The sequence below is a fragment of the Tenrec ecaudatus genome, chromosome 11 (assembly GCF_050624435.1).
Source record: "Tenrec ecaudatus isolate mTenEca1 chromosome 11, mTenEca1.hap1, whole genome shotgun sequence".
Lineage (NCBI taxonomy): Eukaryota > Metazoa > Chordata > Mammalia > Afrosoricida > Tenrecidae > Tenrec > Tenrec ecaudatus.
Window position 1 is genome coordinate 104,455,346 of NC_134540.1, and position 14,414 is coordinate 104,469,759.

A 14,414-nucleotide genomic window follows, 5' to 3' on the forward strand; every position below is an offset into this window, starting at 1 on the left:
GGAAAAAGTTGATAAAGATATAAAATTATAGTGTGTAACCCAATAAATACTTATTAGGTACTAATAATAGCACTTAATAAATGAAATGAAAGGCACTGACCAGGCAACTGGAAAGAGTAATGTGAATAGGATCTAATCCCCTTTCCAAAGGACCTCATGATCTATCAGAAAAGTCAGCTAGCTAAAAGATAAAAGAACATTAAGTGATCTTCTGATAGTGTGAATAAGTGCTAGATAGAGAAAATAAAGAAGGAAAAGTGTAAGTGTCTCTATAACCTAAACTGAAGGGCGTTCAAGTATCTCCTCTCCACTTCTGACCTAAATACCTAACTGCTTACTTAAATTTAGATGTCTAATGGGCACCTTGATTTTTCTCCCCAAAATAAGCACTTCCCACAATCTATCCCACCCAAGAAAAGACAACCCCATTCTTTTGATTACTCAGACAGCTGAGGGAGTCACTGCCACCAGGGACCCTTGGGAAGGCACAGTAGTGACTTAAAGGAGCCATAGGAGTGCTGCCAGGCAAGTGCTGGACCACCAACAGTATGGCCAATAGTTCAAAACCACCAGCCATTCTCTGGGAGATGGATGAGGCTATCTGTACCCAGAAACTCTATTTAGGATCACTATGAGTTGGCAGTGGCAGTGGGGAAGTAACGACTTCCTGGTGGTGCTCGCCTCACCGAAAGGTGAGCAATTCAAACCTTCTCAGCAGCTCCAGAGGAAGAAAGACCTATCAGCCCCCATTCAGTACCGGACCAGAAGAACATCTGCAACAGCTGTACTCTGATACAGTGAATCACTCTGAGCCAGAAACAGATTCGAGAGCTTCCGAGAAGCCATGACTGTGTGTCTCCCTTTTTCTACCTGGTTGAATGAAGGAATTTGTTGCTGTGTCCTGTCCCTTTCTCGCATTTTATGTTGGGTGACTAGTTGTAAGAGACTACTTAAGTATGTAGGTCTTTGCTGCAAAAGAACGAACTGTTCCTGAGGAACAATACATAAGGCCAATCCACATATGAGCTATGTTTGACGTAGAAATCCTAGTTTGAGTGTCAGGTTAGACACATTCTATATGTAAAAGGTCATGAACATTGAGGACTAATAATCAAAGATGGGTATCCATGAAGCGCAAAACGTGATATTTCTACCATGTATAATTTCATCTGGCAATAGACCTAGGCTGGCAATGAACTTACAATATGCAGAATAAGTGATTTTGTGCCTGTTTACCCGCTATCTGTTGACAGACACTTGAATTGTTTCCACCATTTGGCTCTTGTCAATAATACTGCCAGGAGCCCTGGTTTATGATTGGGATACTTTGCTTAAAGTATTCTTTTAAATAAAATATTCTTCTATTGAAATTTTGAAAAGGTCTGAATAATGTTCTTAACAGAATAAATTTAGCCTGGTGTCTCAGCTTTCCAATTTTTTTGGCTGAGCAATTTTTTAAAAAATGATTTGCTCTCTTTTACTATTAAAATACAATTATAACAATTTTTTAAAGTGGTAGGACAGCTTCATAACCACATATAGTGGGAAACCCTGACCAGATATGTAACAACCTTTCTAAAAATACAGAAACCATGTGGTGATGTCCCAGGTCTTTACACAGACAAAGGGAGGCCAAGGTACCCCAGTGTCTCATCTGAGCCCAGCCTTTAACCCAGAGTTCACTCCAAAACTGTAATTCACTGCCATCGAGTTGACGGCAACCCACAGGGACTCAAAGGACAAGGTAGAACTGCATGGTGAGTGTTCGAGACTTATGATGGGAGTAGAAATCCCTATGTGTTTCCCAGAGTAGCGGTCGTTTCAAAATGCTGACCTTGTGATTTGCAGCCCAACATATAACCACTATGTTACCAGGGCGCTCTACTCCAAGGCACCCAAAATATGAGAGCCAGCATAGACATTCCAAACCAGCCAGTATCCTATATGACAACTGCCCTCATGGACAGCCTATGGATCAAAAAATTCATTCAGCTAGCCCTTTCTGTTTTGCTAAAAGCTTAAGTAGAAAAAGAGAGCTTCACTTGTTTCTGTACAATGAACCTCTACATAATACCTGTCAATGGGAAGGCACTTCGACGTCTGGTGAACAGAAATGACAAGAGTTCAGGTCAGCCATTCTTCTTTTAAAATGTTGGAAAGGTCAGAATAAAGTTCTTAACAGAATAAATTTAGCCTGGCCAGATATCTTTGGACTGTTTCACTTGGGAGCTTAGTTTTCATATCATTTCAAAACCAGAGCAACATCCTGGTAGTTTAATAAAAGCTATACTAGATTTCAAAGGAAAGAAATCAATTTATAAACATTTCTTACTCTTTAGTTACTCAATATACTGAACAATTCACAAACAGTCTCATGAAAGGAAATGATGTGTTTCTAATGGAAATAAATGATATAATTTTAATTATATAAATTAGAAAGCATTTTAAAATATACCTGGATTTCTATATGACGAGGGTTATCAATAAATTTCTCGATTAGTAGTCTATCATCACCAAAACTAGAAGCAGCTTCCTGAGATGAAAATCTAAAACCATCCCTAAAAAACAAAAACAATTGGAGAATTATGAGGGCAATGAATGTATAAGTGTGCTTTACATAATTGATGCACATATGGATTGTGATGAATTGTATGAGCCCCAATAAAATGATTTAAATAAAATAAAAAATAAAACAATACAGTCACTAACAAAATAAATATATCATGCCCAACAAAACAAATGCAATTAAATATTCACTGGCTAACTTCGGAACAAAGCATACAAAAATTCAGTCAATGCACATTGAATTAAATTAATCTTGGTTCAACTGTATGTCTTACTAGTTCTGTGGTCTTGGGTGTGTTGTTTAACTTTCCAGATTCTATACTTTCTAACTACAAGACAGGAATAACAATACTTACATAACTGGCTGTTAAATATGAGATACTTAGTCAATCAGTCAAAACATATGACTAGTTATATTTCTTCAACTCTAACATTGCTATTAAAATACCCAGACAATCATTACAATTAATATTCAATCACAATAATCCTAATAAAATTGTTAAAATGTATACCCATATTACTCAGCATTCAGAAGATGCAAACAAAAATACAAAGGTTTAGTCAAATGTCCAACCAGAACATAGCTATAGGAAATAATTCATTAAGATGTGAATACACATTAGTAGTATATTCCTTTATATATATAAATCATTTTATTGGGGGCTCTAACAGCTCTTATAACAATCCATACATCAGTTGTATCAAACGCATTTGTACAAAAGTTGCCATCATTTTCAGAACATTTTCTTTTTTACTTGAGCTCTTTATTCCCTCCTTCCCCCACACTCCCACGTGAACACTGATATTATAAATTATTATTATTTTCATATCTTACACCATCTACTGTGTCCTTTCACCCACATTTCTGTTGTTCAGGAGGGAAGTGGGGCTATATGTTGATCATTGCGACCAGTTCCCCCTTCTCCCACCTTCCCCTTCCCCTCTTGGTATCACTACTCCCATTACTGTTCCTTAGGGATTTATCTGTCCTGGATTCCATGTGTCCAGAGCTCTTATCTGTACCAGTGTACATACTCTGGTCTAGCGTATTTGTAAGGTGGAACTAGGGTCATAATAGTTGGGGAGAGGAAGCATTAAGGAACTAGAGAAATGTGTGTTTAGAGGGTGCTATACTGCACCCTGGCTGATTCATCCTTTCTTTATAACGCTAAAGTGAGGAATGTCCAATTGTCTACAGATGGGCTTTGGGTCTCCATTCCAAACCCTCTTGTTCACATTGATATGATTGTTTGTTTTGGGTCTTCTGATACCTGATCCTGTTGACACCTCATGATCACACAGGTTGGTGTGCTTCTTCCATGTAGACTTTGTTGCTTCCCTGCTAGATGACTACTTGTTTAACTTCAAGCCTTTAAGATCCCAGGTGCTATATCTTGTAATAGCCGACCAGGCACCATCAGCTTTCTTTACTACATTTGCTTATGCACCCATTTTGACTTAAGCAATTGTGTCAGGAAGGTGAGCATTACATCGCAGTTTATTAGAACATGATCATTTGTTAATGGAGGACTTGAGTAGAGGCCCAATGTCTGTCTGCTACATTAGTACTTAGCATATAAATATATGTACACAGATTTACATCCTATCATATATTAATACATTTACATATATACCTGCCTATATTTATACCTCTATAAAATGTCTTTTGCCTCCTAGTTCTTTCCTCTATTTCCTTTTACTTTGCTCCTGTCCCACTATCATGTTCAACCTTCATTCAGCTCGCAGTAATTCCTCTCGAATATATTGCATTTGATCAAACCCCATCAGGCATTCTACATCCTCCTCACCAATGATTTTAGAACTCTTGTTGTTCCTTGCCCCTGGGTTTGTTGGCTCCAGATTCCTCAGGGACTTCATTGCTTTGCTTTGCTCCCCTTGCTGGTCTGTTGTGCTCCCTTCATGGTGTGTGTGTGTGTGTGTGTGTGTGTGTGTGTGTGTGTGTGTGTGTGTGTGTCCCATAGTGCTGTGAGTTAGTGAGAGGACATCAATTCTCTTGATTAGCAGTATTTTCAAAAACATTTATTGATATTTAAAATTATATCATTAGAAATGCAATTTTTCCCTACATACCCACACAGTCTATTGTTATTTTCCCTTCATTAAAAGGACTCAGCATTAATAATAATGAGAGAAAAGTATCATTTTAAAGTATCATTTACTCGCTTGAAGTTGTTTGATATGTTTTTCTGGTTTTTGGCATATGAAACCCAGGATTAATAAACCTATGGGACAGCAAGCAGAATAAAGGTTTCAGGTGAAGTGGAGCGGGGGCGGGGCGAGGGGGATACAACAGTGGGGGGGGTAAAAGGGAGATGATCTCAAGGAATTCAGGAAGGAAAAGAACATCTAGAAACTGTGGCAGCAATTGTACAATAATGTTTCATGTGACTGAACTGTGGAATGGTTTATTATTAACTCCCAATTAATAAATTTAACACAATTTTAAAATAAATTAGAAAAATCTTATTACTTTAAATATCATGTTATTGCCAAACACGATAATGTAAGTAATTAGTAAAGTATGCTTACTATGTTCATACCCTATGAAATAAATTTATAGTAAAATTCAAAATGTAACACATAAATGTTTAATAACGTTTCCTAATTTCAGATTAAACATTTATGGCATCAAAGTCAAAATCTTTCGATTCTTTTAATATGCAAACTATCCATCTATTGACATTAAAATGAGCAAGACTTTTTCATTTTGCACCTGAAATCTGTAGCTCTGGAAGTCAGCACTGACTTCTTGTTGCCAGGTTCAGTTGTGTGCAGTTCCGTGCCAGTGTGCCGCTGTGATAGTGCTTTTATTATCTTCAAAAAGACTTTACTCGCTTGTGACAGTAATGATAATTTTTGCATTTATCTATTCATAATTCTTTGGAATAGGTACAAAGATGGCAATCATCTTCCAAGTTTCTTGGTATAGATGAGTGAGTGCTTCCATTGTTGTATCCAACTGTTGAAACTCAATTGGCATTTTGTCAATTCTTAGAGCTTTGTCCTTTGTCTTCAGTGTAGTCTGTCTCTTCCTTCAATATTATCAGTTCTTGGTCATGTGCTACTGCCTGGAATGGTTTCATGACAACCAATTCGTTTTGTACAGTATGATATTACCTTCTATCTTCTTTTAATGATTCCAGCACCTATCAATATTTTGCTCATAAATTTAAAAAAACTGAGAATCACAGTCTATTCTGACTCACAGCAACCCTGGAGGATAGGGTAGAGCTGCCCTGTGGGCTGTAATCTTTGCAGGCAAGGAACACCTCATCTTTCTCCTGCTCATCAGCTGGCAGGTTTGAACTGCTGACTCTGCTATTGGCAATGCAACACTTAAAGTTCACTAGGCCACCAGGACTCCTATTTTGCCCATAGAATCTTTAAATATTACAACTCTAGGCTTGACATTTTCTTCAGTTCTCTCAGCTTGAGAATGCCAAGCATGTTCTTCCTGTTGGTTTTCCAACTCTAGCTTTGCACATTTCATTATAATACTTTGTTTTCTTGAGTCACCCTTTGAAATATTCTGTAGTTATTTTACTTCATAATTTTTTTCCATTCACTTTAGATTCAAGAAATGCATTTGTTTTTCTTTCCTATTGTTTAATAACTTTTTGCTTTGTCAGGTATGAAGTTCAGTAGTCCAGTTTCACCCCGTGGTGCTACCAGTGTCCCCACCACCTGTGCAGAGGGGTCACAGACCTAACACTGAACTGTGATACACCAAAGTCACAATGGACGGTCAATGGGGTAAAAAGAGAACTGTCCTTCTCTATACTCATTTCCACCCACACAGAAAAACACCCAAGCAAATTCAAACAATTCACATAGTTAACCACAGCCCTGCAGTAAGAAGGTGAGTCCACATGATCACAGGGAAGAACATAATGCGCTACATTAACTTAAACATTCATTCAACAAAATTTAGTAGTCACCAGTTCCAGGTGTTTCAGAGAGAGACTGAAAACCAGAACCAAATGAGCATTCTTCAATTTTAACTCAAATAGATTCAATATTAAGATCAAACAGATAATGACAGAAAGCATAAATCTATATCTAAACAGTGCCTGTAAGTTGCCCTTGAACACTCTCACACACTCAATTCAGCAAGTCTTACTGCTCTGCTTTCAAAATTCAACTGATTTTCATCCTTCTGGCACTATTCGTCGAGCAAAGCCACCATCAGTTCTTACACAGACTATTTCAATGACCTCTTAACTTGCTTCCTTGATTTCAACTCTGTCTCCTTTCAGTATATTACCAACAGTGGCACTTACATAATCTGTCAACTTGAGCAAAGGGGTGTCTAGTTTGTCAATCAGGTCATACCCAATCATGCCTCTGTGTGAGTATGGCCTTCTCCTGAGGATTCTGGGAATTTCTGTCTTCCTCCCTTGAGGCAGGACAAACACACTCTCTCTCTACTTCACATTCCTGTTGACTAGCCACGTGGAGCCACACTGATGGAGCCAGAGCCCTGGAACTGGAGGAGCCACATGGAGACCCGTGCCAGTGCTGTGATGCTTCCACCACCACTGGATCCACAAGACTTTCCACCCACTAGCCTGTGATCTTCCTGCATTCGACATCATTGCGTGTGTTGTGTGAGTCTGAAGAGGAAATTATAGACTGGTATCAGACATACAGGCTAAAACTGGATTTATAGACTTGATCTGGACTGAGCTGGAATGTTTTCTCAATATTCGATTTATTCTTTATATAAACTTCTTTCTTATACACATATGAGTGTCTAAGAATTTGTTTCTCTAGTCAAACCAGACCAATAGACCCACATAGCAATAAAGGTGATCCTTTTAAAGTCAACAGCAAAAATCTTGGTAACTGTTTAATCTGGATGATTTGCAGATGAGAATAGAATTTCACTGTATCCTTCTATTTTGTTGTATGTTTGAAAATTCTTATACTTTAAAATTATAATTAATGTTGACTTTAAGTCACATGAGTATCATTTCTCTATTCAAAATCCTCAAGTATCCTAAACCACAAAACAAAACCCACCACTGTTGAACTGATCCCAAGTCATATGAGGGGATACACTCCCCAAAACAGAAAAAAGCTCCACTGGGCAGCACAATTTTAGTACACATTTTTCCCACTAGGCAAGCATCAAGCAACTTGCTCTGAATTAGTGTGTCACCTGGGAAGATGCTCTCTGGTCACAGTGAATTTTTTTGCAAAATAGGTTTTGCTCGAACTTCATGTTTTGTGATGGCCAATTTAAGAGAACAGTGTACAACTGTGAACTTTTGTTTCTTGTTTGGGAAAAATGCCACAGAAACTGTTGTGATGTTGACCACAGCTTATAAGGACAGTGTTTTGGAAAAAACTCAAGTGTATGAGTGGTTTTCTTGTTTCAAAAAAGGTGAAATGTAGATTGATGTCAAACCTCGTTCTGGAAGTCTGCAAACTTCCCAAATTGTTCCACCATGTCAGACTGTTAATCAAGTTTTCTATTTAGAAGTTCTGAAAAGATTGTGTGAGGTGAGCCAGTCAGGGTGCAATATAGCACCAATGAAACACACAACTTTCCTCTAATTCTTTGGTGCTTCCTTCCCCCAATTATCATGACCTCAATTCTACCTTCCAAATCGGATTAGACTAGAACCTGCAACACAGGGAATGCAGGATAGATAAACCACTCAGGGTCAGCAAGGAGAGTAGAGATACCAGGAGGATCAGAGGAGAGTGAGGTAAGAAAGGGGGGATCTATCACAAGGATCAACCTAGCACCTACTCCCAGTGGGACAAATAACAGAAAAGTGGGTGAAGGCCGATGAAGGACGATCTAAGATATGGAAAAAATAATCTATAACTTATCAAGGGGTCACAAAGGAGGGTAGGCAGGGGAGGGTGGGGGAAGAAATGGGGAGCTGATATCAGGGGCTCAAGTGGGGGGAAATGCTTTTAAAATGATGATGATGGCATACGTGCGAATGTGCTTGGCACATTGAAGAAATGTATGGATTGTGATAAGATGTAAGAGCGCCCAATATTTAAAAAAACAAAAAATGGTTGTGTAACAGTGTGTGACAAAAAGGTCTGATTTATGGCAGATAAGGGACTGGTTTTGCCACCACAACAATGCACCTGTTCATGCAGCCATCTCAGTACACCAGTTTGGGGCAAATAAAAAGCATACTATTCTTGCCCCACACACCTTACTTGTGTGACCTTACTCCATGTGAGGGAGGTACTGTCAGCCATCCAAAGAGATGAGTTTGAAAAATGTTTCCAGGAATGGAATTGCAGATTTTACAAATGTATTAAGTGTAATAGAGAATACCTTGAAGGTGATAAGGTTGTTTTGTAAAAAAAGAAAAAAATTATATCTTTGAAAAAAAAATCCACTTTACGGAGTACCCCCACATAGTGACCTTATACAACAAGTAAAACTGCCCCATAGGGTTTTTAAGGCTGAAATATTTATGGAAATAGACTGCCAGATCGTTGGCCCAAGGTGCTTGTGACAGGTTCAAATAGCTGACCTTTTGGTTAGTAGTGGATATTAAAATCACTGCACAACTAAAGCTTCTTGCCAAGAATGGCCTGGTGACAGCATAATCTGCCCCTCTCCTCCACAAGCCCCTTCAAACTTCATCTCTTTTTTATTCTGTTTCCCTCCATCACTTGGCCAACTTGCTCTTCCTAAATCACTCAGGAAATGGTCCTGTCAGGTTTATAAACTTACTGTTTCCTTTTTTGGAACCATACCTCCCTAGACTTCTGATTCCCTTCTCAATGAGGCCTACCCTGACAATTCTATTTAGAGTAAGTATTTAGTCCAGCATTCCCTGGCTCTTCCCTGCCTTTATTTTTCTGTAAAGTACTAATCATTTTTCACAATTGTGGTAGTTACACAATTTCATGTCAACTTGAGAAAAAGAAGGAAGGATGAAGTCTAGCCTGTCAATCAGGTCACAGCCTAATAATCCCTCCTTGTGGGCATGGCCTTCTCATGAGGATTCTAGGAACTTCCTCTCTCTTGATTCTGCTATAAGAAGAGGTGGGTCTCTCTCTCTCTCTCTCTGCTACACATGCCTGTTGACAAGCCACATAGAGCCATGTTGATGGCAGTGAGAGCCTTGGAGATACGTCCACTGCCATTGGATCCACAGGACTTTCCACCCACCGGCCTGTGATCTTCCTGTAATCAGCATCACTGCATGTGCTGCATGAGTCTGAAGAGGCATTGATGGGCTAATACTGGACTCATGGACTAATATTGAACTTATGGACTTGATCTGACCTGGGCTGGGATGTTTTATTGATGCATAATTACTTCTTGAAATAAAGTTCTCTCTCACACACATATGCATGTCTCTGGATTTGTTTCTCTAGTCAACCTGGACTAACACAACAATGGTATATAATTTACTTTTACTTTGTTCATTGTGTCTGACTCATGTTTGTGTCATGGACCCCATTTGCAGAACAAAAGAGCAAAAATAAATTGCTTAGAATATTTTTAAATACACAACCTGAAGGAATTCATACATTAGAGCGAAATATAATTAACAAAATACTTTAAAAAACAAATTGTGATGCATGGGCTTGTTTATTAAATCACTGAATAATCTTGAGCACAAGCCAAACAATCATTGTATCTTCAATATGTGTGCAACACTATAATACATTAATGAAATAAATTATTTCCTATTAGTGAAAAATTACACAGACACTATTTATAAATACTACTATATTATGCCACTGTTTGAGGGAGCTTCAAAATGCTCATGGAAAGAATTCCATTATTTTAGGTCCATTTGTACATAAATTATTAAATTCCAGTTACAAGTTTATGAAAGAAATATGTATTTCTTTTCCCATCTTAGTTCATGTACTTCCTCTAAAGTCTAAGGATCTGTGGCTTTAAAATAAAGAACATCTACCCTAGATCATAAACTCCATGAAGGAAAGATATTTTGGGGGGGCCTGGGAGTGGGGAACAGGGATGTTTCCATTTGATCACTGCTGCATTTCCAGAACCCAACTAGACCAGTGCATGTTGACTATTAAGCTCTCACCAGATATTGCCATTCCTTAGCAAATGTATGCTTCTTGGATAAGCGAGCATAAAATGGAAGCTGAGCATCTAATGAGAGTCAGGTAGTCATAGCATTAGTGCCACCGTGGGAGTGAGTCTGGTGCTTAAAAACTTGTACTCATCATGTAGCTTCACTCCATCGCCAATTACCTGGTGCCGCTCAATCTAAACTGATTTTCCTTTTCATTAGTTACCTAGAGAGGAACCTTTACCAGCAAGGTGCTTTCCCCTAAGATTGAGAAGGATAATATTACCTCTAAGAGAGAGTGGCCTGACTTGCTAAATTTGAAGCCTAATTTCCGAGTTAGGTTTGGCTTCCATTGCACAGGATGACTGACTTTCCCAGTGAACTACTCCAGGTCCCTATCGGCCTCGCTGGAATCAGTCTCTCTCTACCAACTACACCTGATGTCAACACCTTCCCATAACTCGTGCTTTGTGGATTTCATTTGTCACATATCAACCAACTGCTCCATTTCAGGTTTCACCTTCGACTTCCTCTGATATCCTTCCCATTTAGAACAATTCATATTTATCATTACTCCGATTAGCACCACAACTAGATCATAAATTAGCAAGTGGGAAACACACCTGGATTGAAAAAAGCAGCAACGCAACTTATTCTTCAATTTTCCTGAGTAAAAGTGGCATTCTCACTATCCCAAACCTACTTGCATCGAGTCATGTAACTCATAACCTTGATGAATTATAAACAAGAATATGATCATCTTTTTTTAAACTTTTAAACTATGAAAAATAGCTTATACAGAAATATTTTCATGGTCTCCCAAAGTTATTTCCAAAAAAAATATGATTAAGAAAAGGAAGAAGGAACGAGGGAGGGAGAGAGGGCAGGAAGAAAAACAGGGTGGGGGGGAGGAAGCAGTGAAACAAAGCCAATTAAATTAACTATTTAGAATAACAAAATACATCAGGGCAGAGCGAGGGTAGAAAAGCCGACATTGACGATAATTCAGAGATTTTATTCCTCCCTTGCCTCCAAGGCAGTCATCAGTCTCTTCTGTGGTCAACCCTGAAAACCAGCAAAGAATACAACTCTGCACAGAGTCCCAGAAAGCCTGCTTGTATTAGCCAGTTTTTCAAACAATTCTAATGGCTCTGATGTAATCAATACTTTGTTTTTATAATTTATGTAGTAAGAGGTGTTTTTTATTTATGAAGCAAATAAGAAAATATTCTACATTTACAATAGAGGGCTTCCCATTGAGAGGAGATCATCTCAATTTCAGAAGAAGAGAGAAGATATTTCACACTACAAACCATCAAAGTAATTACTTTTATAGGTTAATAAAAGAAACCAAGGACACTGGGGTGATACATAAAATCTCAGTGAAATTATAACTGCTTTGTCTTAAATCTTGAGCTTATAGTCAAAATTATACCACCAAATTTTTGCCTACAAAATAATCAGACAGATTAAAAAAAGAATCAAACTATGAAATTTTAAAATATGCATTATAAAAACAAAAAGATGATCCTTTATTAATGGCTACAAAGAGGAAAACACTTTTACATCACATGATAATCATTAAAATTCAAATAAGGAAGTGACCTGCATAATTTTCATTGTTTTCTCATCGAAAAGAATAAAAATCATATGGCTATCCTAATTACTCGATTATGCTTTCGGTATCTGTTAGTCAGTTTGATAAAACTCTGGTAACTGCAATTTACATCAAAATGCATTTTGGACAGCATCTCACCTGGTCTCTTCATCATCCCAAGCGATCCGCATGCCTTTCCCACCACCACCTGCTGAGGCCTTGATCATGACAGGGTAGCCTATCAGCAGGGAAGAATAAGACAGACTTTGATCATGTGGATGTAGGAACATGACAACTGACCACATGTTCAATAGCACAAAAGACAACAACTAATTTATCTAAAAGTTCCTTGCGTTAGAGTTAGGAAGATGATGTTACATACATTTTTAAAATAAGTGAATGTGGTCAGTTTCCAAGGACAAGGCTATTTGTATCAACAAACAGAACGACATTTTCTCCATAAATGAAATAATAGCTAGCAGAACCTAAACTTGCAATGAATTTCATAACCTGAAAGAGATATAAATAGCGCTATCTGAAACAAGAAGAAACTTATAGCACCAAGAGAAAACACACACACACGTACACACAAAAATATGATCCCCCCAAACTGATGTTTTCCTGCATAACAAACGAAATCCCATTTTTTAAAAACTAGTGATTTGTAGTTATATGAGGTATTTTCAACTGAAAAGTCAGAAGGAACCCCTATTGCTTTTGTCAGCAAGAATTGACACGATAGACAGTATTGTGAAAATCAAGCCCTGGCTATTAAATTATGGGCTGAGCCAGCACACCCACAGGTCCCCGATATCAACTGAGAAGCTATTATGGGATCATATGCATTCAACATAGTACCTTGACTAACAGGTATTGTGAAAATATAAAATATGGCCTCAAACACAGGGCACTACACTTAGTTTGAAATGAGCACATAAAATCATAAGATTGTCTTCAGTTAAAGCATTGAGTATTTACATTAACACCAATTAAAAATTTTGGCAAATATCATATATAATGATTAATCAAGAAAAGTGTTTTTTTTTAAAGAAGTGTTTTGTTTTTTTTAATAGGGTGAAGATACCCTTATGTCTGAAACCATTTGTTTATGATCTTTTCTAAAGAAAGTAGTTATCAGTGAGTCTGTAACAGGTTCTTCAGGACCGTAATGCTCTAATACAGTAATAATCCGGTTGCAGAATCCTTCAGGGAAAGAGAAGGCTAAATGTCACAGACCTTCTGAACCCTGCATCACAAAACATCACTCTTCACTTTAACTGAGCTAAAGTGATTCATGCTTCCTGTTTCATAACTACTTCAGTTGTCATTTTAATTTAATCAACACTGATGTTTTTGTGGATACTTATACTTACATGGAGTAATTTTTTAGTTTTTTGATGATCATAAATAATGCTAAGTACAGTAAGAAGATAACATATTGTTTTTACATTGGGAACCTTATAATTGAAGAGGAGAGAGGGAAAGTCCCTAGCTAATTATATCACTGGGGATTCAGAGGAGAAAAAACTGGAGAAAGGTACAGATAAGATTAAGATAAATATGTTTGTAAAAAGAGGAGATTGAACAGATTATGAAATGTGAACATGAGTTGGACATTTCAGGAAAAATAGTGGAACAAGAGAAAATTGAAAACACATGGGAAAAGCTTAAAAAATAACTAGTACAATTCAGTAAAAGTATCGGGGAGGCTAGTAGGGGAACTACTGGGAAACTAAAAATACCAGCTCTACAGCCAAGTATGAAAGACTGTGCATGCCACAGGTCCTCCATGAGAGTGGGAGGAACAGCGTTTGTCCGGGTCAGTGCTGTGCCACCACCGTGACCGTCACATAGAGGGATCCAGGCTGAAAGCAGGAAAAATGAAGGAGCCTATTCCTAAGCAGTAAAGAAGAGCCTTTCGTTATCTATTTTTTTTAAGAAGGCATTTTCTAAAAATTAGAATCTAGCATGCCTGAGAAAATCTTTTAAAATAATAATAATAATCTCTTCATTATACACATGGGTTTACATGCAAAAAGCCCATGTCATTAATTCATCATCAAAAACTACCCATATAACAGGAGACTATTAGAAATGTTAGTTATAATTTACATATCTAATATATTCAGTTTTTTTCTGAGGATGAGAAAGTTTTTATTTAGTTTTCCTGGTTTCATTAGAATCACCTAAGTAAT

General features: G+C 37.7%; 1 protein-coding gene across 1 annotated transcript in view; it reads right to left on the bottom strand.

Moving 5' to 3' along the window:
- Window positions 1-14,414, bottom strand: part of PCCA (propionyl-CoA carboxylase subunit alpha) — a 436,534-nt gene that overhangs the window by 252,800 nt on the left and 169,320 nt on the right. The window contains exons 9-10 of the mRNA XM_075563454.1: window positions 12,379-12,457; window positions 2,456-2,558 (exon numbers count right to left, since the gene is read on the bottom strand). Coding sequence (XP_075419569.1) covers window positions 2,456-2,558; window positions 12,379-12,457 — 182 coding nt within the window. The remainder of the gene's footprint in view (window positions 1-2,455; window positions 2,559-12,378; window positions 12,458-14,414) is intronic.